Genomic DNA, 23939 nt, shown 5'->3' on the forward strand with positions numbered 1-23939 from the left:
TTTACTTTATAATAAGGGTACAAAACACATGCAGTGTTTTGTTGCCCAACACTGAGAAAGGATTGTGATCAATTTATCATTTGAAATGTGTTTATTTGCCACCAAAATAGCAGGAATCCAGTTAACATGCTTTAAAACAAGGCAATGCAGATCCATGATTGATCTCTGAAAGTGGTGCAGCACTTGGTTTCACTGACAGGAATATGAAGCTGATTTTTAATCAAACCGGAAGTGAGATGTGACGTGGCTGCGTGGCCCAACAGACCTAACTCATCTGACATTACAAGCTTTGAATAAATGACCATCGCGTTACAAAATAATGTGACAACTCTGAGTGTAAATAAGACGCATTAAGTGTTGCAGATACCTGTTTGACACGTGTCAAGTGAAGTCATGTTGTGATGCTTTTTGAATCTACTAAAAGTTAAATGCACGGGTCCAAAAACACCTTTTATTATTTGTTGAAGTTAATTTGGTGGCATTTAAATAAATGTATTTTGGATAAGCATTCATTGATGATCCACAAAGTGATACTCGATCAATATGAGAGCATAATTAATGCCTTAAATGAGGGACACATTAGTTTTGCACCCTTATTTAAAAGCACTTACCTGCAGAAAAAGCTCACTAAATAATAAATACAAACTCAGGACAGTCTTAATAAGCTCTCTGATTAGAGGTTTAAATCTTTTGTACCATGGATGATAGATAATGTATTTATTCAGCGTATCATAGCTGTAATGTTTGCGACAGCTTGCAGGGCGCAGTTCACTATCCACTGGGGAGTGTGAGACAGGTCAGCAGTCCAAATGAACAAATGTGATTATGCGTGGAGACATTTCACCTATTTTATTGGAAAATCTTCAAAATAAACAAAAATGGCACAGCAGTATACAAATCTCAAAATGCATATAGCCAGTAGAAATACTGCAGTTCCCTCTGTGTAAATTACGTCTTTCTTGCTAGAAAATCATCGTGATAACTGGGCAGGTGCTGGTTGATATACACACACACACGTGCTTCCTTTTCAAGACAGGATCAACTAAGTGTGATTCGAAAGTCAAGGCCCATCAAATACGTGTGTGTGTGTGTGTGTGTGTGTGTGTGTGTGTGTGTGTGTGTGCGCGTGTGTGTGAAGTTGCTAGTAATGGTGAGCAACATGCCAGTATTGGGATATATATATATATATATATATATATATGTTTATATATAAATGAGGGGAAATGCTTTGTGTCTTTACAAGAGCTTTGCTTACATAGAACACTCGTTCAATGTTACTATATAAATGAATATATTCAAGACATATAGCTAAATGATAAATACACAATATATCCATGTTAGTGGCATTTCCAGACATAAAGAGAAATTACTATAAATTACTTTCAACCACACTGATGTGTCGCACATTCTTGACTCCAATTAGAAGGTGAAAACAAACACCGATCAAGACCACTAATTCAACTAAAAGAGGCAGTGAACAATATTATTTTGGCGGGCGCAGGGAGAGGAAGTTGTCATTGAAATGTTTTTTTTTTTGTCTGAGAGAAACCTGGAGCAGTGAAGAGAGCTTTGGGTTGTCGGGGGCCGAGCTGGGCTGAGCAGGGCCGAGCCGGGCCGGGCCAAGCGGAGCCATCTTTTTTTATTTTTTATTTCTCAGGCTTGTCTGATTTTGGACGGGGTGTAGGCCTTATCCAATGACTCGTCCTGTAGAAACATGTGCAGGCATCGTTCGTTCTGAGCTAGAGGGTGACCCGCCACTCTGAAACACACAAGAGCAGAAGACACGTTTCAGACGTGGGTAACTTTTCACAGACACGATGACAGAGAGAGAAAACAGAGGTTAAATGTTCTTTTGGACACACGGACTGACAGACTGATGTTAAGGTAAGAAATCTGGTGTTAATATGTACAAACTTCCACCTGTAAGTAAGTAAGTAAGTAGTTGTTGACGCCTAAAATGGAAAGCAGTAAACAGAAGTGACATTCTACACTCATTTATCACATAAGTCTGTCAATCATCAATAATCCTTCAATGTTTTAATCCTTTATGACACCATGATAAACCTTAATATGCTACTCCAGTGCAGGTTCTGTATGAATGCCCAGTTTCATCCTGTCTTATAAAGCGAAAAACAAAAACAAGCCAATATACTCATATGTATTCAATAAGCCCCCAAGAGTGTATAGACCGAGTGTTCTATAATAACAGGAAGTGATATGATAGCTGTGTCTATCAAACCATAATGAAACTGCCAGTTCATGTTTTTTAATACTTATCTTTATTTTTTGAGGACTTCCTGGAGCCGTTTCATCCACAATTGATTTCCTCCTTTCCAGCATTGTGTGAGAATCGTGTGCGTAATCAACACACCTCAAAATAATGCGTTAGCATATCCTGTTAGCATGAGGCTTTAAAGCCTGGGCTACGATCCGCACGGGGACTTTGGTTGCATGTCACCTGTGCCCCTTCACTTCCTGTCATCTTACTACTGTCTCTGTGATTTACAGCTGTATTAGTATGGATGCTGGATTCTTTTAAGTACAGTTTTTTTTTTGTCAATTTTCCAGTTTGAGGACACTACACACTGAAAAAAGTGCTTAGAGATAGTGTACAGTGTGGGTTTGGGATGCAGCCATAGAAGGCAAATGTGGAGGGAAAGAGAGGCAGCTAAACAAAGTGCACAGAGACAAAATAATGTTTAATTAATACGCCATAACTAATTAAGGTGACAGATATAATCAGCATGATGGTCTGAGTGGTTGTGTTACTGACCATACACAGTGACCAGCAGTAGATTTCACATACAGCGATGACTCTCAACTATTTACATCAGCCGCTTTAATCACTGTGCATTTAATGTAACTTTTCCCCTCATTGGTTTATGCCTGTGTAGGCTATGTGTGTTTGATGTACTACTTGATAGCAGTGGAAATAGTTATTTATATTCTCTCTCCATCCAGCCTTAATGACTAAAGAGTATCGATTAGAACTTGTGGAGAGGAAAGAGCCAACAGCACAACCAAAAAGACACAAAAGATTTCTGTAGGAGCTTCAACCACCATTAAAATAGTAAATGTGACATGTCTCTCTTCCCTCTTAGACAGCACATCTCCATATCTAAACATGGAGCAGGTAGGAAAAGTTATGGAATGATATAACACACAAATTTATACTTTAAAACAGCTGTATGTAAACTACATCTCTAAAATGTTTGGGAGTTTGATTTCGTCTGTTTCAGTCACTTTGACATCAGACTTCCTGATTGTCCACTCAAATGACGCAAATGGGTTTAACGAGAAAAGGCCAGCGCACCTGAGACCCTACAAACATCTCCCCCTCTTTTTTAAGTGGTTCATTTCTCAGACCAGATCAACAAGAGACATCTTAACCTGTAACAGGAAATATGTTGGACAAATTAAGCCACGCTGGGGGAGGAAATCACTCTAACATTCAAGCTTGCCCCACAGGTAACCGGGTTGAAATAGGCTTGTGAAACGTTGACATTGAACACAATGTGCAGCAGAAGCATGTTAACATCTCAAGGCCTTCTTTTATCCGGTTTTAAGTCCTTCTGCTTTAAGTAAAGCATGAATTATGTTTAACTAAGCTTGTTATCTCCTCCCCCTCCTCCTCCTCCTCCTCACCTGTTTCACAGCAACAATCATGTTTACCAAACTAAAAGATGTCCCCTTCACAATGCTCTCAATCACAGATAAACAATGCTGCCAGCCACACGGGCCAGTATTAAGTCTGAACAATGATGCGATCAATTGCAGCGTTTCATTCGCAGGAAGCAAAGTAGGGGGGATCTTAATTACCAACACATTCTCATCTTTCTCAAGAAAAGCACAGTTATGGATTTTTAATTTCCTCAACTGTCTTTGCGCACTTAATATTCCAACAGGAAACATTGACGCATTTGCACATGAAACAAAGATAATGGCCAAGTCTGCAATCAAAGCAAATGATTACAATCACACTGTAACTTTTATTGTTCGGCAGCTGAGAACGGGGACACGCTGGATCAAAAATAAGCAGAGGTGCACACAGCATCGCACGGAACCACGCGCTGTAATTTGAGCCGCAATTATCATAAATTACACGTCAACAATAAAACAAATGTGGGAAAAATTAAGTTGTGGGGGTGCGCACTTGAGTCCTCTTTGCTTGTTCTTGTTCTTTGCGTGGTGATTATAAAAGAGAAGAAGAAGAAGAGTGAGGAAAAAGAACTGCCTGTGTGCGGGTTCAGTTTGTTAACATGGAGAGAAGTGAGAAAGTTGAATCCACGTATCGCACAAATTGTTGAGGCAGAGGCTGCAAATAGCTGCGACGATAAAGAAAAAAAGTGTAGAACAAATTGCTTTAACCTCTTGGAAAAGTAGAAGATGTGGAGAAGCTTACTTATTGAGAAACTGCTCCAGACCCTGCCTCCGCTCCTCGATGAAAGAGTCATCAAATATCCCGTCATCCCCTCGAAACGGAAGCTGCCGGATAAGAGCTTTTCCTGGGAGAGGAGGGACGACCACCTGAGATAAAATATTATTAATTAGGATTTCAGTGCTCGGTGTTCCCGGAGAAAAAACACAGCTCACATACCTTTGATTTTGTAGCGTTTACGTTCAAGTCAAAACATTTCTATTTGCCATTTCTGAGACCAAAACCAGAGAGTGTGTGCTCCTCATTAACAGCAGGACAAAGAGCTCATCTGCACAAACACACTGCAAAGGTTCAAAAGATCTTTCAACAACTTTCTCCCCACATACAAAAACATTGCAGATGTGCTTAATGCTGTGTGCTGATTTGATACGCCAAGCACTCAAGAGCCTTTGTGTGGAGTTCACCTCAATGGCTCACCTTGCTCTCCCTCTCCAGCTCCGCTCTGAGCCACTCAAAGTCGCTGTACCGCCTCCGTACACAGGACTCCTTCAGCTTGAAGATGGGTAGGTTGGTCTGTGGAGACACACACGCACACAAACATAAAGTAGTTACAGGTGTCACTTTTAAGGGTTGCCTTGATTTACTGAGGAATTTTCCTTAAAGCCTTGCAGCTGGATGCAGCTGTGCCCGACAGAAGAGCAATTCTTCATAAATGACGGATATTGTCTTTATTCATGTGAACCAACATTTAACAACTGTTTAATCCTGCTCATTTGTGTATATATGACGGCGACTAATTATCATATTCATTACTGTTTACTGAAGCTGACATTTTTTCTATTCAATGTTTTATCTCTAAAAATAAAGACATGTACAGAAAAATGCTCATCACAGATTCCATGAGGCCAAACTGACCTCTGTAAATTGCTAAGACGTGAAACATCTTCAACAACATCAACCAGTCCAGTTGCCTTTCGGATTAAGCTTTAAAGAAAGATTGTTTTGGGTGATTTATAAGGTTAGTTTCCCCTGAGACCTCCCTGATAATAATGCCTCAGTATCGTTGCCATGGTTATCTCTGGGTTAAAACCCCTTCACCTAGATTTACAATTCTGTTTACACGGTTTGTATGCAACTTCTGCCATTGGGGGGTCTCTTTATCAAAACAATATTAAATGAGTTCAATGATAGCGTGAAGTAGCGTGGCCTCATGGGAGTTGTTGTCCTCGTTGTTAAACCGACACCGACATGACCACAGACAAGGTAATGTATTAAAGATGCAAGTCATATTAATTCACGTTTTGCCATTCTATATTAAGTCAAACGCAGAGCAAGCTAACGTGAACAGTTTCCAGACTTCTTTCCTGACTCTCCAATGTATTATCAGTGCTTCCCTTGTTTTACCTTAAAGTAATAATCTCGAAGATTTTCATTTAAATAAATATCTGTTAAGTCTCTATCTATCGCCTAATGAGGTAACACAATGGTGATTGAGCCTACGGCCCATTGATGAAAGCCTTCGTATTTGTAGTGTTCTGGACTGGGTGTCTGTGGTGACATTTGTGGAAAAGAATCACAAGCAGCGCCCAGTTAGTGATGCGTTTTAGATCAGCCAGCAGTGGTTGGTCTGCCAGAGAGGGTAGGCGGAGCTAAGCGGCTGCTTTCCGCTCTCTGCAGGTGTTGCGAGTAAACAGTAATCTACTATGGCTGAACAAACAAAGAAAAGATGGATGACTACAGATACAACTTCAACAATAAGTGAAAATCCAAAGAAAAAGAAACAAATTTGACGCTCAGATGAAGGCAAACAGTCTAAAAGGAAAGCGACCGTCAGCGAGGAAAATCAAGAGTTACAACCGGAGCCAACTGTGGATGGTTCAATTGGGAAGTGTCCTCCCACAATTATTGTATATAGCCAGTAGGGGGCGCCCAAGAGAACGAAACTGAAATCTTTGAGATTGTCAATTTAAGTGTGAATAAAATGATTTGATTTCTCTCGGTTTCAATATTGTTGGATACTGTTAACACAAGCTCAGTAAAACATAGCTCTGGACTGTTTCACATTATGAAATTAAAAAAGGCCAAAACCGTTTTTTAGAAGCGCCAATATAGACTTTAATCAGACTAGTAAAAGCCTATCAGGGGTTTACTTCCTGTGGGAATGGTAAATACCATAAAATTATGGACAACTGTGCCAACCGCATGAAAAAAGACAGTGAATATTTTAATTGCGTTGGTTTTGAGCATAGCCTTGCGTTCTCTACTCTGACTTTAATAAAAGGAAAAAAGGAAGAGAAAGAACAAAAAAAACAAAGACTCCTTCAATTTGAACCGAACTGAATAGAAACATTGAAACTGGCCTCCAGGCGAAAAAAGAAAAGTTCACCTGTGTTTTGCTCACCAAGGTCTAATCACACTCAGAATGTTTTGCCATTTTTTTTCGTGTGTTCGTCGAGCCTATACGGATGCACGGATGTGTGCGTTGTATTAAGTTGCTGTTGACGAGCTCTTGAAAGTGAATTTCATATTAAAAAAGGGGACATGTTTCGACATTGACGGAGAACATTGAGCAAACAGCACATTACAGCACAATGCCAAACCTCTTCACCGGTCCTGACAGCACATGGCCATCTGATGACAATGTACAAACAAGGAGGGAGTGAATGAGCATTTCATTGGCGGGCAACATTCACAGAAGGTCAGAATTCATGGAAGGAGGAATCACAAGAGCAAAGCAATTGAGCAAGTAGGCGCAGCATGAATGCGGTGAGAGCGGCAGACTGATCGATGAGCAGACGACTGTGACTGAGCGCGGCAGAAGGGATGCAGAGTTAACTAGAAGGCTGAGTAAATGGCTGAACAAAGGAGGAGGAGGAGGGGGTGTGCGTGGTCATAAAGGAAGAGCAGACAAAGTGGAGAGGTTGGGAGCTTCATCTGGTCTGTGCAGGACTAATTGAGGAGGAGGGAGAGCAGGAGTGGCCTTTTTGCTCTCATGGTCTCTCCCTTTCAGTCTTTTCCCTCTTTATTTCCCCCTTGCTCTGCGATAATAAGTCAGATTTTCTGCCCTTGAGACTCCTCTTGTGGTGTTTCAATGGGGAAAACGCAGGCGCTCGTTTTCGTCCCTCTCCGCTCTGCCTTGTCGTCTCGTCTCAAAATTAGGGATGCTGCACAGATTAGGTGGAAAAAAGATAAACTTGTTAATAAAAATAATTGAAAGATAATTAATATGACTGTGGTGTCACATCTGACTGTAAAGATCACGATCTATGTCCGGATATACACCTTCCTAACACTACAGCGGTCTAATTTAAAAGTCCTGTACCTCCTTTATAATGTTATGAGAGCTTCAGTTATTGTTGAACCAGATTTAGACTGGCGTGGATTTAACAGCGTGATCATTTGGAAGGCGTTTCCAGCATTTTGTCCACCCCATTAGATAAATAAGGGGAAGGCTAAATAACAAAAACATCCGTCTCTCTCTCTCTCTCTCTCTCTCTGCGTGATGCAACAGTTCAACGGCACCAACAAGTCCATCATAAAAACAAACAATAAAGCCTTCATGAGGGTTTACTGCAGGACTGTGTTAAACTTCAGTAAGCTGTACCTTTTAAACGGTCATCTGAGCGTATGTTTTTTTTATACATTTTCTGTTTTATATTATAGGTTCCCTCTCAAATAGATAAAACAAGCTTTAAAACAGGATCAGGGACACATAAGTCATTCTAAAGCTTGTTTAATATTTGCATGATCTGAACCGAACATCGCCGCTTTATAAGCAAACAGAGCGACTGTTTAAAGTTCACAGGAACAGATAGTGCTGAACGGGGGGGGGATTCAAACACAAACACAGCAGGGGTACATAAATGATTGCTAGCTCGTAGATCCTGTGGGTCATGGTGGAGGGAGCTAAAGATTTAAAACAAGCATTTCATCAGATGCTAAATTAGTTTATGCTCTCAAGTTATTTCCAGGATGAGACAAAGTCTGAAATACCTTTAAGACAGTGACTGGTGTGCACGTGACAATATGTGCACACATATGTGATCGCAAAACTGTTTTGATTTGATGGTAACTTTAAAAGATTGTCTGCTGGAGAAAATATGTCCATAACTGCTTCGACAGGCCTGGAGATAGAAGGAAAAACTTTAATGTGATACTTAACTACATGAGTTTGTAAGATAGTACACTGTAAGTTTCAGAAGCCCTTTCTACATTAGGGTTCTGCCATGGTGCAGTAAGGAAGCTCCGTCAGGAAGCCGCCTTTGCCATTGGACCAAGCAACGTCGGCACAAAGCCGCTCCAGTGTGTGTTTTTACTGGGGGTGGGAATCGCAGGGTAACTCACGATACGATACGCAACCCACGATAACGATTATATCACGATACGGCGATTCTGCGATGATTGATATCTTGCAAGACAATCAAATAATGATACATCACGATATCTGATTAACTCTAGAATAAAAAAGGCCCCTATAAAAGTAAAATGCAGGATTCATGTATTTATACACTGCAACTGGGTGTCTGTTTCACAGATTGTGACACAAACTGAGATAAACAATGATGCACTGACTCAAATTGGCAGGGAGATCTGTTTAGAAAAAATTCAAATATTGATATTTGGCGCCAGCGATACAATAATTGTATCACACCAGTCGGGATGACGATATATTGCGATAGATTTTTTTACACAGCATTCTGGAGGCAAAATGTGCATTGTGGTGCAAACAAACAGCGAGTGCTTCACAAACACGCACATGTCTCTGTTTACACTGACGCTGTAACGACCTCCGATGCCGGCTCAGAGGCGGAACAACTTCGACCCGCCATTCCGCCTCCGTGCGTTTTACATAGAAGACGAGGCGTAACAATCCCAACTTGGCCTGGCAGTGTAAAAGGGGCGGGTTAAAGAGAGAGGTGTGTGTCAGAAAGAATCTTTCAGTAATTTAAAAAAACTGAAAAGAGGGCGCATAGTTTGATAATATCTGTGTTTACAGTTATTTTCTTCTCTTGGGTTTCGGGCAATAACTGATGTGTCATACCACTAAACACACTGTTAGATATTAAGGCCATATCTTCAGTGTTAGCTGTAAAAACTAAAGCTGTTTCACTTTCACTCCCTGAAACAAGTTTTGTCGTATCCACTTCTTTCTGCAACAGGTGGGGTGCATACATAGAAACAGAACGCAGGCAGAAAGCAGACGTTGCTGTTGACATGTTAAAAGATAATTAAGATTACTTTAGCTCCTTATAATAAGGTGATATTACCAGTGATTTAAAACTTAAGGCTGTTGGAAATACACATTTTCTTATTTTTGTTATAATCAAACAGGTGCCTGTAAACTCCCCGTCACTCCCTCTGTCCCTCTTCGTGTGTTTGTGCGACTCACCAGCCCTAAAAATCGTCCCTTTCCTCCCCATTTCAAGTTCTCTCCAGGTGAAGTTGTCAGTGAGCCCCTCTCTCCTCCTCCTTCCCAGGTCACAGGAGAAGTGGATTATCTTAGCTTTATCACCCCGGCGCTCGGGCATTAACTCCACTCTCCCCTCGCCGCGGTCCGTCCCCGCTGCGTCATGTTACCTCACAGCATGGAGCGCCGCAAAGTTAATCCCCACCACAACAGATCACAGTTACAGGTAATCTGCCACCGCCGTGACTCTAATCCCATCATGTGCGCACGGAAAACACTTAACCACGCGCAGGCTCGCACTGACGTACACGGAGTACGCTCGCACAGGTGTTAAGTACAGAGATTTGACCAGTCAGCAGTTAACAATGTAAATATAATACGAGGCTGTTTGTACACACACAGTCGAACACTCAACACAATGAAGCTAGCAGAGAGGGTGTAAGGAAAGAAAGTCACCTGGCCTTTCAATCCCCTCGCCCTCTCAAAGCCTGTGATTAAGAGATCGGCCTCTCGGGACAAGGGGAGGGACGAAAGCGACAGAACTGAAAAATGAGAGGTCTCACTCACAAATACACACAGAGAAAAAGAGGCGGTGCGTGAGAGCCCTGCGAGTCAAAGATCAGGTTTCCCCGGCCTCTGTTCTCCTTTTCACGGCTGGTTAGAGGTTAGGGCCGCGGGTGTCTCAACTTACTGGCCCCTGCAGTGATTGGGACATGGGACCGGCCCACACCCAGAAACTTCTTAGCATTTCAGTAATTGTTTAAAAAATAAAAAAAAAGAGGGCACACTTTGCCTCTCTCTCTTTCCAAACAATGAGAAGGAAATAGTAGAAAGGTGAAAGAAACGACAAAAGATGACAGTTAAATAAAGCAGAATCAACACACAAATAAGGAATGAACTGTATAAAAAGCAGCTTAAAGAGAGAAACTGCCGTATATTTAAAAGACGGAGCAGAAAGCTACAGGTAGTAGCTTCTTCAAAGTAGACCTCCTAGCTTCACTTTCCATTATGAGTGTGCAGGGCGCAATCTACGCTCCATAGGAAGAGCATGTGATTCATAATGTGTGGGACACAATACCTTAGGCTCATTGAAAACGGGTTGAAAAGAGGCAGTACCCTTAAAAACAGTGCGAAAGAGAAAAAAAGGGAGAGAGGGGACAAAGATCACTCGTCTGCGGAGAGAATAGTTCAAGGCCACCATGCATTAGCTTTTAGCAGGATGGATTAAGTCAAGTTTGAGAGTGCGCATCCTAAACCTCCCCCATGCCCCCTTCTTCCCCCTCCCGCGTGCTCTCCTTTCAGAATAATAGCATAAAAAATAGCAACATAATACCATCTCATTGCATCATATTCCAAAATGGGGGTGAAAAAAGGCTGGGAACAAAAGCGTCGGGGCTATAGGTCTTTTGCTCTCGCCTCTCCATGTACTCTCACACTGGTTCTCTCGCTCGCCGGCCCCTGCGGCCTGACAGCCTACCCTCTCTCCGACTCGCCTAGCTGGCAAAAAGCTGCTTTGTTGCCATAGTATCAACTCCCACTTTTGATACTGTCATTTCAAGTAGGATATGGTAGCCTTGATACAATATGTTCCCTATTTCCATTAAAATAGTTGTCGAAGAGGATGCTGTAGACTTTGGATTACACTTGACTGTGCCTGACAAGCGCCCCCCCCCTACTCCCCACACACACACACACACACACACACACACACACCATCTCTCCCCATTTTATTAATGACCAAAGGCCCCCGCCCCGATGCCCAAATGGAAAAGAGAAAGAAAGAGAGAGGGAGAAGCTCTGGGAGTAGAGAAGAGGAGGGGTAGAAGACCGAGTGAGAGTGAGCGACAGAGCTATAAGAGGCCTTTTATGTACTCCTATCCATAAACAAAGTGAGATCCCAAAGTTCGCTCCCCTCAATGTGCTCTCTGGATGAGATGGGAACCAACTAAAGACAAGAAATTTTGATAATACCCAACATCCCCTCCTCCCCCCCTCACCGCACACACAGATACAGCAGAACCCCCTGTTTGCTGAGGGTCCAAACAAACACACTGTGCTGCTGGAGGGGGTCCTCTCAAAGCAGCAACAACAGGAAAAAGCATTAAGGTGATATGACAGTACTCTCTGTCCATTAGGAACATGAAAAACAAGTGCAGGGGCAAAAAAAAAAGGAAAAATATCAAACTTCCTGTGGTCTATAAGCCATTCGAGGGGCGACACTTAAAGACGAAGGGATTCAGATGAGGCATTGTCTCATCACGACCCTGGACATTACAAGTCTGCTCAGGCAAAGTGAGATATCCGCCTCCTTTCAAAGTTTGAACGTAGCTTCCTCCTCCTGTAAAGACCTGGCTGAAAGAAGCGGATTGATCCCATTGATTTTCAACACAAAATGCAGGCCCGGTTGTCAACAAGTGACTGCGTAACCTGCCTCACAGCCACCGCAACCTTCTCCAACCACAATCCCATCTTTGTACCCATTTGTTTGGCCACTGAGATCATGAACATTCAGACGCTTCCAATGAGTCATTTAAACCGAGTCAAGCTATTTTGACGATCTCATGCCCTCGCTCTGGTGTTTGCACTATACAGGAAAGCATATATAGTTCACACAGGGACTTCATTAACCCCACGATGAACTAGGCGACTGACTGCACACAGCTGGGAGTGAGATGGGATAAGTGGCAATGGGGTGAAGGCTGTTGAGGGGGTGGCTTTCTGCCCTCCCATGGGTGGGGGGTAAGGATGGGGAATAAACGTTCCAGCTCCCCCACACCCTGGCCTGTTTCATTCTTCTCTTCTCTCAATGAGGGGATTAGGCAGACTCTCTCAGTGCGGCCACAAGGACTCTCTCCATTTCAGACGGATAGCGGGACAGCGATGAGAACAGGAGACAAGGGAACGAGCCATAAACACAAACTGTAAAGCATAATTAGAGCGCATTAAAGTACTTCTAAATATTATCAGTAAGATGGAGAGAAAAAGAGCAAAGCGTAGGTTATGCATTCCAGGCTGAGGCATTGTAGCTAACGCTCTTAGCATGCTGGAGACGGAGGAAAATGCCTCTAAAGAAAGCTGAAGAAAGGAGAAAGGAGAGAAGCAAAGCAAAGTTGACACCACGTTTGTTGAGAAGTGAGGGATGCGCCACTTATTCTGTGGTCTTATGCAAAGCAGGGTCACACGGGGCTATGAGGTGCACAATAATGCTGATTACACGCATATGCTAATTATTACACGCTAATCAAGTACAGTAGCCTTAGATTCAACGCTAATGCCTGGAGACGGCTTTTCTTCCCTCAGCCCGTTTCTTTAACGTAAAGGGAAACTATAAATACTACAGGGCTGCTCAACAATCTAACTGCTCCAGGCCACTAACTACAGGGGTGTCAGTCAACTGAGATGACAATTTAAAGATAAGAGATGAGGCAATTAGATGAGCTCAGTGACTGCCTGACAATTTCAGGCTCTCAAAACAGCCTGCACATTTAATACGCATACAAGACAGTAGAGGAATGGCTCAATCTGGGAGAATTGTATGTGGTGACAAAACATGATGGAAATTTAAACATGCAAATTTCTTTGGAAAAACTCTCACAACTTTTAAATTGCAAAAGTATAAAGACAAATACTTTCTTTAAAACAGCTGTATAACATGGTCTTCAACGCAGAGTTTGTTGGGTTGTCATTGACTGCAGATGTTATAAACACTTCTATGATTTCCCATCTATGCCGGCCAAGTTTGAATATTTTAGTCTCTTTTAAACTGAATGGTATGTCTTGGCTCGGTTAGGCTTGCTCAAAACTGTTCTGTCTTAGTTTTCCATTTGCAATAGTTGTGGACAGTATCGGGTACCTGGTTCTGTATTTTTATGTCACATCCATTGAGGTTCCAAGCATACTGAGCTGATACGAAAAGGTGAAGTCAACACACCACAGACCACTGATGCGTCAGAGATGAGCGTCATTAAAAGCATCACTTGCGCCACAAATCCTGCTTCAATTCCTTACATTTTCTCACATTTGAGATGATGTCACAAGCTAATCGAGGACTAAAAGCAAGTCGGGTTAAGACGTACCACGCGGTAAAAAATGGGCAATACTGTTTTATGACACCTGAGGAAAATCTATCTACAGCTGATACTGTTGGAGACTCCAGAACAAGTCTTTACAAATGACACTCATTTTACTAGCTGTACTTTGAAGTAGAGCACTTCTACTAGGGTTACTCATAATTATTTTTAAGCTGATTCAGCCTTTAATTTGAAGTTGTGTGTTCCTATGACAGTGAAAAAACACAGAGCACAGGATGTGCGTTTTGCAATAGCTAGGACTTTCTAACCGTCACTCTCTTCACAGATTGCTCAATAATGCCAAATAACTGGACAGCGTTAGCAAATAGTTTCACATGACAAGCATTTAGATAACAATCGTATGTTATTTTACACAACATTTTAGACCAAATATCAACTGTTTTACCAATGGATGACAGAATCTTCACTAAAAAGAAAAGCAATTGTTCTCCTCTTCAAGTTTGTCAGTGGAATAGGAGGAAGGAAATGGGTCAGTAGTTGGAGGGGGGTCTGGAGTGGACAAGGCAGCATGCTGCATCCTGTCTACACTTCCAGAGAAGCTGTCTTGCTGAGTTATGTTCCCCTTTGCCTCCATACTGGAGTATACTTCTTTGAATGGCTGTTGATGAGTAACCAGTCAAGGCAGAATAGTTAGTAACTAAAGCATTCTTAGTTTGATGTGTATATGTAAGAAGAGCGCTGAGCAACTGGTCATGCAGGCCTAGCATCATGTCAGGATGGTCATTGTCATTTAGTGTTACCAATGCTGTTATCTATTATTTGCAGCCAAAAAATGGGGTGTGGCTGGATTTAAACTCTTAAGTGTTCAGAAAGGCTTTAACGTAAGGATGTTAAATGGTTGTTTAGCTAACCATAGAGCTATTATGCCAACTTTTGGTAGACGAGGCTGAGAACTAGAAAAACAGTCTATCACATCACAGAGGGGAAAACACTTGGGGCTAATGTAAACAAATTGAGCGCTAACAGTTAACGGTTTCCACTAAAGCAAACATTGCCTCTAAGTTTCACTGCGGTTGTTATTATTTTGTCAAAATCTATCAATGATTTATTAACCAACGTATAGTAAAAACACTCAACAAAAACATCGGCAACTTGTAAACTCGTTAGTTTAATGCTAGATAGCTCACCAGGGTTAGCTTGTTTTGACGAGCGTTAACACTATTAGCCTAGTAGCTAGCGTCCGCAAACCTGTTTCTCAAATAATGTCTTTGCCTTCTTAGAAGGCCATTCAAAGATTAAAATATCAACTCATTGATGGTATGCGCTTCTTTTTGATTATGGCAATCCTGATGTCAAGGAGAGATAACTTTCTGTGACTACAGGAAAGACGTTTCTCAGCCTATGTAGCTAGCTTAAAAGCTAACGTCATTAGCATCAGTTACTGCAGGCTCACCTTCAGTCTGACTTCATACGTGGTATATCTGCCCCTGCCAACCCCAGTGGTCTCAGGGTTGCTCACATCAATCTCTAGAAAATTACTTGGAGGTCCATAAGCGTCATTTAGGTTCTGAGGCTTAGAGAAGAGCCTTCTCGTGTCAGCTATGGTATCAGCCATGTCTCTCCTGTCCTTCTAGCAGCTGTGATAGTGTGAAGTTAGCCAGAATACAAACATGAACGTTCCTTTGTTGACCTTCAAAATAATTTATTTGGTCAATCTTGTGTCCACGATACAAAAAAAGCGTTGAAAAGGACACAAAAAAGGGAAGTGTTTATATTAAACAATTAGATGAAGTTCTATTTTTTCTTTTTAATGGGACACTATCCTTTACACAACAAAAAAAGTCATCTTGTAACTTTTATTTTGAAGGCAAATTAAAACTACTTCCGGTAATGCTCTGTCTAGCACAATCGCTAGCTTGAGAGGTCAGCGCGCGGCACTTCCGATCAGCTGAGGTTCAGCTGACGCTGCTCGGCCACCTGCTGCTACGTTTGTTTACAACCGGTCCCCGGGCACAGTTTCCGTAGTCGAGTGTTTAGATGATGTCGGTGATATTCTTCTCATTAGTATTATTGGGATACACCGGAGCAATTGCACATCAAAATACAAAGTGATATCTGCTAAAATGAGGAACCACACCTGATCCTACCGACAATGTTCTATAAATGCACAGGATTAAATGCTCACAATAGGATTAAATATTAGAAAAAAATACTTTCCTTAAATGCCAAGCGGAAATTTTCATTTTAATAATATACACTGATCATATATAATCTTGTAAACAACAGAAACCTTTAATGTCCTTAAATTTACAGCAATGTGTGCATTGGATGGAAGATAAAATGTAATGAAATAATGAAGACATTTGTCGTATTTGCTTAAATCTATACAGGACCACCTTCAGTTAAAGCCTTTCCAGGCTTGTGTCATGCGGTTTATTGTGTGTGAATTGAATCTCAATAAAGTTTTCGCATTTTGAACATCATGGCGGCGCACACGGTACCTGCAGCTGTCAGATGCTCAATAAAATATTTACGAAACAACTCTGTTCTGATATCGAATAAAACATGCCGTCTGTCAGTCACTGGCTGTAGAAAAGGTAAGGTTCTTTCTGTCATTTTGTGACCAATGGTTCTCAGATTTTGCGAGATTAAGTGCATTAAAAACTGTCCTCATAGCTAAAACTTGTTTGGTAACTTGAGTGGCTTCACTCACAACCTCAGGTATACACTTGACTTTAGCACCTTCTTTTGCGAACCATAATATAATGAGTATATATTGTGTACGCATTGGGTTACGTTAAACACACTTCTCTTGTGCTGTAATGACACAAGGTTACACTACTTGGAGGACATGCAGTTCATCTTCATCATCCTGCTCCCCTGAGTCTCCAGCAGCAGATGCTAATGTCTCCAGCAAAACTATTGAACACTACGATCGCCTTGTTCAGAGTGGCTCTTTGAGGAAAGATGCTCAGCAGAGGGATGTGTTCAAGCAGCTGGCCCGGCTGCAGCATACTCTGAAAAACTACACGAACAGCATGTACCTGAACCAGCCTCCACCGAGGATAAACTCCAAAGATGACAACGAACTACAACTTCAAAAAGAAAACAAAGATGGTGGATCTTCTGTGAAGGTAAAGAAGCAATTATTCTGGAGTTTCACAGCATAATAATGCATGGTCTGATGATCTGTTCCTCAACACTACATAATATATATCATGCAGTAACACTGATACATGATCGCCACTTAAATACAATTACCATTGCTTTTTCCCCAAGGTTCTTGAGATCCCTGTATGATTCTTACTCATTTGAAGTTACTATATCAAAATATATAGCTACAATGTTTTATGTAGCTATTTTAAGAATTGCAGAGATTTATGATTATCCTCATCATTAAGTTTATTCCATAATGAATGATTGCAGTAGCATTTTTAACACCACAAAAGCATAAATTAACTAATTTCCTGATGTTTTCCGTTTGTTAAGCCAAATTGCATCACCATTAAGTAGAAGGATGAGACATGGATGAAAACTTGAACTCTATACTTCAGATCTTTTAAGGCAAATTTATCACGAAACATAACCATAGTTGGCTCAATAAGCTCTGACTGCTTTTACTCATCAGTCCATGTAAGAGATGGAGTATTTACCAGGCTTATGTAATTAAGATGATGGCTCTAAAAACAATCCAAACTCTTGGGTTACATCAGTGGGTGGAGTTTGGCTAATCTTCAAGGAGATGCATCTGTTGACATATGCCTTTATTTGCTGTTAATGTCCTGTTGATGATTTTATAGCCGCTACTGAACCTGTATGTCAACAGATCCATCTCTAAGCAAACTCAATTAAATGTTTTATATTCTCAAGCTCAACATTCAGTTCAAGAATTAAACTTCTTGCTGAATATGAGTGCAGAATTCTAAGTCATGTTCCAGTTCACTACTCTACACTAAATAAACACTCAACAGTGAATAGTCAGTTGAGATTTTGGACACTTCTAAATGATCGTTTGTGCACAAAAACTGACTGCTATAGTTTTGCAGTGTTTGGATTTGAAACAGAAGTATTGGCCCTGCTGCAGAGGCTAAAAATATTCATACATTTAAGAGAATTCTGACACTAAAAATATGTTGTAAAGTACAAAATAATGCATAAAAATAGCGCCTGATTGTTTACCGTTTACACGGCAGCATGGCTTTGTTTACCGCCTCTCACAGTGCGGCATCTGGACCCTCATTCTGCTATAAATCTCCATTGACATCCAACATATGGAGGGACTTTGGAGTCCACTGCACTGTACTCCAGTTGTATCTCTCCTGGTGGCCATTAGGCCTCAGGTCAAAGGGAGGGTAGGGGTCTGGGAAGCGTATTGTGCATGTGAGTTTTGGAACGGCGTAATGTAGGGGGCTGTTGTTGTTTTTAGGTCAGGGGAGCTGACTGTCTACTATTTGGTGGTGGGAGTTTTTTTGTGCATGTTGGCTGGCACAGACACACAGAGTTAGGCAGAGATTTTGGAAGGCAGCAGGGCAGACCTCCCGCTGGGCTCGTCCCGGCACCCCTCTCACTCTCTCACCGTCCCCATGCAGTAATGAGGGGATCCCCATTGTCTGCTCCATTCTTGTCCTTTTTGCTTTTGATTCGGGACTCTGACAAATACTTTGGTGTTAGGCTATCAACACCACCGCCCCCCCCCTCCTCTCCTTTTTGCACCTTATTTCTTGCTCTGTCTCTCACACACACATACACACTGACTGGAGTACTTATGCAATTATTCTGATTTGAATCAGGTCATACCACTGTCCTTTCGGTGTCTGTTCTCTCTGTGAAAGTGCCGCCATTGTCCTCGCTAACTGACCAAGTCTGTGAGGAGAGTACACTTGACTTAATATTGACCCAATGTGGCGTGGTTTTGCGGATGGTCGGCTAACAATGGGCCATTGTTTAGCTGGAGCCATCCTCTTCAAGTCAGACCTGATCCGAGTCCTCCTGTACATTGTACGTCTCGATTAGGACAGTTGCACCAGATAGATCTAACTTAGCGTCTCACAATCACTCCATTAACCTTGCTCGTGCGAGACACGACACCTTTAGCTGTAGATAAACATGTCCAAAAACAGGGTTAAAGTGACCCTGTCCTGCATGTGAACTTTCCACTCATGTGCCAGTCTACATCCTCCAACCGGGAGGGGAGACGAGGCCACAGAGCCCAGCGAGACAGAGCGGCTGAGGGACGCCCTTGTGCTTCTCCACTCTGCCGTGGCAGAATGGCTTCCAGCCACCACTGACAATTACCCCGCCGTGCCAGAGGGCAGCCTGGGAAGTCAGGGAGAAGTCACACACTGTTATGCCAGAGCAGACAGGAAAGGCTTGTTGCTCTTCCAGTGTTTCACTCCAGCTCAGGATGGGACGGGACGGGCGGGGATGGAGGGATGAAGGGGGAGGAGAGGGAGGGAGAGGATGAGTAACAAGTTTGTTTTTTCATTTAGTTTTCAATTGGCCATTGTGTGCGTTTAGCAGAGTCAAGTGCTCCTTCTGCGGTGGACACCAAGTGCAGGGGACACGGAGTACGGGCTGCATTAAATCGCTGCTAAATTGAATTTTAAGAGGACAAACTGTTTTCTATTTAGTGCTGAGTTCATTCCAAAGCCATTTGGCATTGCCTGGTTACAGAGATGGACCATCCTGAAAAACACTGCTGTTAAACCCTCCATAAAAACATCCTTAAAATTACGTCGTGTTTACAAAGATGCGCCCAGTTATCGTTCACATCTCATGATTAAACTGATGACATGTGCGTTTTCATGCTTCGGGCCCTCCTTTGAGATATTTGGCTTTACTCGATATTTCTCAGCCCGGTCACACAGAAGACTTTTTTTTTTGAAGCAAGGACCTTTTGATGATAGGAGGCAGGCAGCACAATGACTTCCAGCAGCACCTCAATGAAACAGTACCGTATCACAATTAGCAGCGCTAAACAGGCTGCACAGACAAGTCCACTCCATCTCGTATGGAGCCTCATCCAGTCCTCTCCGTTTTGTCTGACAAATCCCCCCATTGTTCCTCTGATGATGCTTTTCTTTCGTGGGAACCCCGGCTTGTCTTGTTGATTAGATCCCCTTTGTCTTCCTCCCCTGCAGCGGGCCAGTCTGGAGAATGTGAAACCTCACACTGTAGTGGTGGCTTAATGCCTCAGCATACTGTGTTTATTAAACCATGATTCAGTCTTATATGGTAATGAATATAACGGAGTTTATATAGGTCACCAGTTATGTTGTTTTGTTATTGTAATAAGGAATTAATCTATGCATTAATTCAAATAACCCTGTTGATTGATAGGTAACTGTTGTGCTTTGCTGTTTATTATGACAAGCAGCTGTTTAAAGGTTTATTATGAAACAAACATAAAACAGTCACTTCCTCAATTTTCCCTCTTTTCCTATGAAGGAGGAACCTGCTCCACCTCCACCACCTCCACCCAGAGGCTTCTACATCTATGGGGATGTTGGTAAGTTTACATGTATAAAACATATCACTATTGCCTTCTTTATGGGGCTAAATCTCTATGACAGTGTTTCCCAAAGTGAGGGTCACGGGCCCTTTAAGTTACCACAGGTGGGCCATGAGAAGGTTTTATTTTTCAATTTTACATTGAACTTTTTGCACTTATTTTGTTGCTTAAATTTTTTTTGCACTTATTGCCCTTGGCCATTTTTTTACATATATTTTTTTTGTTAATGAAATAAAGATATGCCGAGAAATACTTAGTTTTAGGTGTTGATCAGAGTTTGCTTGAAGCAAGGAATATTCTTCAATTCAGCATTCTAACTAGGGAATGGCTGCTCCCCAAGTTGTCTGAGATCAGCACAGAAGTAAGAATCATTGTCCGTCTGTAATCTCCTCTCCCTCTCAGGCACAGGGAAGACCATGCTCATGGACATGTTTTACTCCCGTGTAGAAAACACTCGTAAAAAGAGAGTCCACTTCAACGGCTTCATGTTGGACATCCACAAAAGTTAGTATCGTCCTCCCACTCCGCAGCACAAACTGCTGAAGGTTGGTTCTCCTGACTTTTCTGGAAGTTTCCTGACTCCTCGTGCGCAGGAGATCCTATATTTATCTCTGTGTTTGTCCTGCAGCGCTGCTGCTAATTGTCTAGCATTATGCAAACAGGTGAAATTACAGCTTTCCTCAGTTTTTTTGTCGCTGGGTTTGGGGCTGTGATGCAGGTGTGCTTTAGGATGTGTCTGACGTTTGTGTTCTGCTTAAAGGGATCCATCGCAGGAAACAAAGCCTGCCAAAACGAAGGCTCGGGAAAATGTTCACCTATGACCCCATATCGCCGGTTGCCATGGAGATCAGCAGTGAAACCTGCCTGCTGTGTTTTGACGAGTTTCAGGTGAGCAAGTGTGTTACAGACTCTGTGTGTGTGTATGTGTGTATTTTAACAGCTTGAAACATTATCTACAAGCAGTTAACTAGACATAAAGAATTCTAAATGCTGTGTTTTGATGCTCCATAGATACAACAACTGCAGATATGTGCTGACAGTGGCAGCCTGCACCGACACTTGTGCTAAATAATGGGTTAAAGTGATAAATATGCCGCTACTCCAGCTCTATACAATATTGGCATGCTGATGCTTAGGTATGAGGATTAAATCAATACGGATAAAGTCCTTAAAATATGCGTCTTTCAGTGCTTCATGAGTACATAGTGTAAATAATGTCAGTGTACATTTTACAGTGTAGGTTTTTTAAAGGAAAAGCACGTCTGTTAGGGTAAAAAATACTAAATCTCCAGCTGCTGTAAAAAAAAAACAGTCAATCTACTAATAATGTCATGTTTCTGTTTCAGTACAAGCTTAAATCATCAGTTGTGAAAAAAATACATTTCTTTTCTATAATTTTCATTTCAATTTTAATTTTTAGCAAACAGTAACTCATAAGTTATGGTGCTTTTAATTTGAAAGGTCAAAAAAATAGTTTTTTTGGTCTTTGGCTTCAGCTGCTTTATGGTTTACCCCGCTTTCTTGTTAGTGGGAGAAAAGATGTTACATATTCTGAGTTATTCTGAGTGTTAGATCTGTGATCACTATTAGTGTTCAATCACACTTGATGCCTTTCCTCTCTGAACAACTGGATGCTTCTGATCCTGATTTCCTCACTAAAACAGGACTGGGGACACCTAGTGGCCGTTTTGAATATTGCAGAATTGTAAAATAACTTCCAGTCGCAGTGATGAAGTATCTCTCCTTTAGTATGTTAAAGAAGGAGTAGTATAGTAATAGTTAACACATATTATACGTATTATTACACGTGTTAAGGTTTCAGAGTTTACTGTCATTACCTTTAAAACTACAGTTGAGTCAGTGATCTGTTCTTGTTGCTGGTTTATGCACACAAACAGTTTGCTCATAAGCAAGCCATGCATAGTTTTTGTTCACTATATTTACACAACTAAAAGGCACCTTCAGCCATTAGTGCTGCCGAACGTCTCATTATTTTACCCTTTGGTGTCAAAGGAGCGAGCCACTTCTGCAGCTCTGTGTAAGGCAGTCAGTCATTCAGTGCAGCAGAGAAAGACGTTCATCATCAGCCAGCCAAACACATCTGTGAGCAGCACAATGATACCCCTCTTACTGATATCATTACAGTTAATGCCAGCAGGTCAAAGGTCACAGAAGGTGCGCTTGCTCTCTCTAATCACTCTCTATGCATCTGCGAGGATCAAGAGCTGCTCCTTTCATCCGCTCCGTCTTTCACGTTGGAAACTGCCACGCTGTTTGTGCGTTCTCATTGATTTGTTTTGTTTGCCGTCGCCCGCTTTGCTGTTTTCGCTTGTCGACTGTTGCTACCGGTGAATGGAGGGGAAACAAGCAGACATGTGCGCGTTGTTTGTGATGCATAAACAAGAGGTTGCGAAGGTTGGGGGAGTTGGGTGTGTGTGTGTGTGTGTGTGTGTGTGTGTGTGAGGAGGGGGTCTATACCAATCAGCATCCTCCTCCACTCAGCCATGCAAATGAGGCTCTGGGTATCAGTCGCACTCTCCTGCTTCCTTAAGTGAGTGGAGCTAGAAAGCGACTGGCGGCGGCGGCGGGTCAGATGGATCTTATCCTCTTAAATGCTAATGACATTTCTCCATTCTCTTCATTAGCGCCGTGCCATTATCAGTAATTTGTAGCCCCCCTCCCTCCTTTTACGCCCCCCCCCCACGGCTCCCTTAATGAATACTCGCCATTGAGAGGTCCGAGATGGAAAGATGGGGAAGAGAGCGAGGAAGGAAGACGAAGAAGAGTGAGAAGAAAACGCTCGAGCGTCATTGTCTCAGCGCCTCAGTCACCGTGCGGCCTCTGAAATTGCTCATAGGTTGTGTACATAAAGAGGTGTAACATCAAAAGAGGTTTAATTTGGCACCCGTGGGCCTCGCCGCAAACTGACAGCCGCTTGAGTAATTGGATGCTCATTTAAATATCGGCATTGGCCGACGGAGATTGCGCCATTATTTTTGTGTTCCACAAGTGCTACATCAGTCCCCTCCACCTTTCTCATTCTGTGGGTACCCATTCTCTCTCCCTTTACCCCTTTCTCATTCAGCAATCAATATTGCCCCTCATACTATGCCCGTGTTGAGGGCACATGAATAAACAAATCCAGGTTGTATAAAAGGTCATTTTTAAATGATTCTTTTGAAATGAAAATAAAAAATCCTGCGGTCGGAGGAAATGGGGGCCCCTTCAGAGAGACACAGAGCCTTGGCTTTCTGTTGATTCTCATTACGCACACACACAATCACTCACACACACACACACACTAATTTGATGCCCCTAGCCACCTCTCCTTAGCGAAATCAAGGCTTTAACACAAATGTTAATCAAGTATTGGCAAGGGCAGTGGGGCTAATATGCAAAAGCAGAAGACTCTCCAGAGTATGAAAGGAGGCATATGCTGTGGGTATGGCCATCACAAGTGCCTGTTATATACAGCAAAGGAGGTAAGAGGAGAGGGCGGGACAGAAGAAAGCCTCCTTCTTAGACTGGTTTCATTCCTAAATGTGACACGTTACTGTCTTTAAGATGAGAGCAGAATGATACCAAATGTATCCCGAAATGTTCTTTAAAGTA

The 23939-nt window shown here is 42.1% G+C and overlaps 2 protein-coding genes across 2 annotated transcripts in view; one reads left to right on the forward strand and one right to left on the reverse strand.

Moving 5' to 3' along the window:
• Positions 1–834: 834 nt before the first annotated feature.
• On the reverse strand, positions 835–15444 carry snx3 (sorting nexin 3). The gene is made up of 4 exons (XM_069655741.1): positions 15270–15444; positions 4856–4951; positions 4403–4527; positions 835–1759 (listed from the first exon to the last, which is right to left on the reverse strand). The coding sequence occupies exons 1-4, from the start codon at positions 15429–15431 to the stop codon at positions 1654–1656; spliced, it is 489 nt and encodes a 162-aa protein (XP_069511842.1). The 5' UTR covers positions 15432–15444; the 3' UTR covers positions 835–1653.
• Positions 15445–16777: 1333 nt separating this feature from the next.
• Positions 16778–23939, forward strand: part of afg1lb (AFG1 like ATPase b) — a 34758-nt gene continuing 27596 nt past the window's right edge. Inside the window, exons 1-4 of the mRNA XM_069657163.1 lie at positions 16778–16950; positions 20264–20324; positions 20730–20831; positions 21088–21215. Of these exons, the coding sequence (XP_069513264.1) occupies positions 16855–16950; positions 20264–20324; positions 20730–20831; positions 21088–21215 (387 nt within the window). The 5' untranslated portion in view covers positions 16778–16854. The remainder of the gene's footprint in view (positions 16951–20263; positions 20325–20729; positions 20832–21087; positions 21216–23939) is intronic.

Source organism: Semicossyphus pulcher, unplaced genomic scaffold, assembly GCF_022749685.1.
Source record: "Semicossyphus pulcher isolate SPU_LCO1_2020_fin unplaced genomic scaffold, fSemPul1.0.p SCAF_11, whole genome shotgun sequence".
NCBI lineage: Eukaryota > Metazoa > Chordata > Actinopteri > Labriformes > Labridae > Semicossyphus > Semicossyphus pulcher.

Coding starts and splice junctions, on each gene's coding strand:
- snx3 (XM_069655741.1), bottom strand. CDS start 15,431: ATGGCTGATACCATAGCTGACACGAGAAGGCTCTTCTCTAAGCCTCAG. Junction 4,952..15,269: donor CGTATGAAGTCAGACTGAAG/GTGAGCCTGCAG, acceptor GTGTCTCCACAG/ACCAACCTACCCATCTTCAA. Junction 4,528..4,855: donor AGCTGGAGAGGGAGAGCAAG/GTGAGCCATTGA, acceptor ATTTTATCTCAG/GTGGTCGTCCCTCCTCTCCC.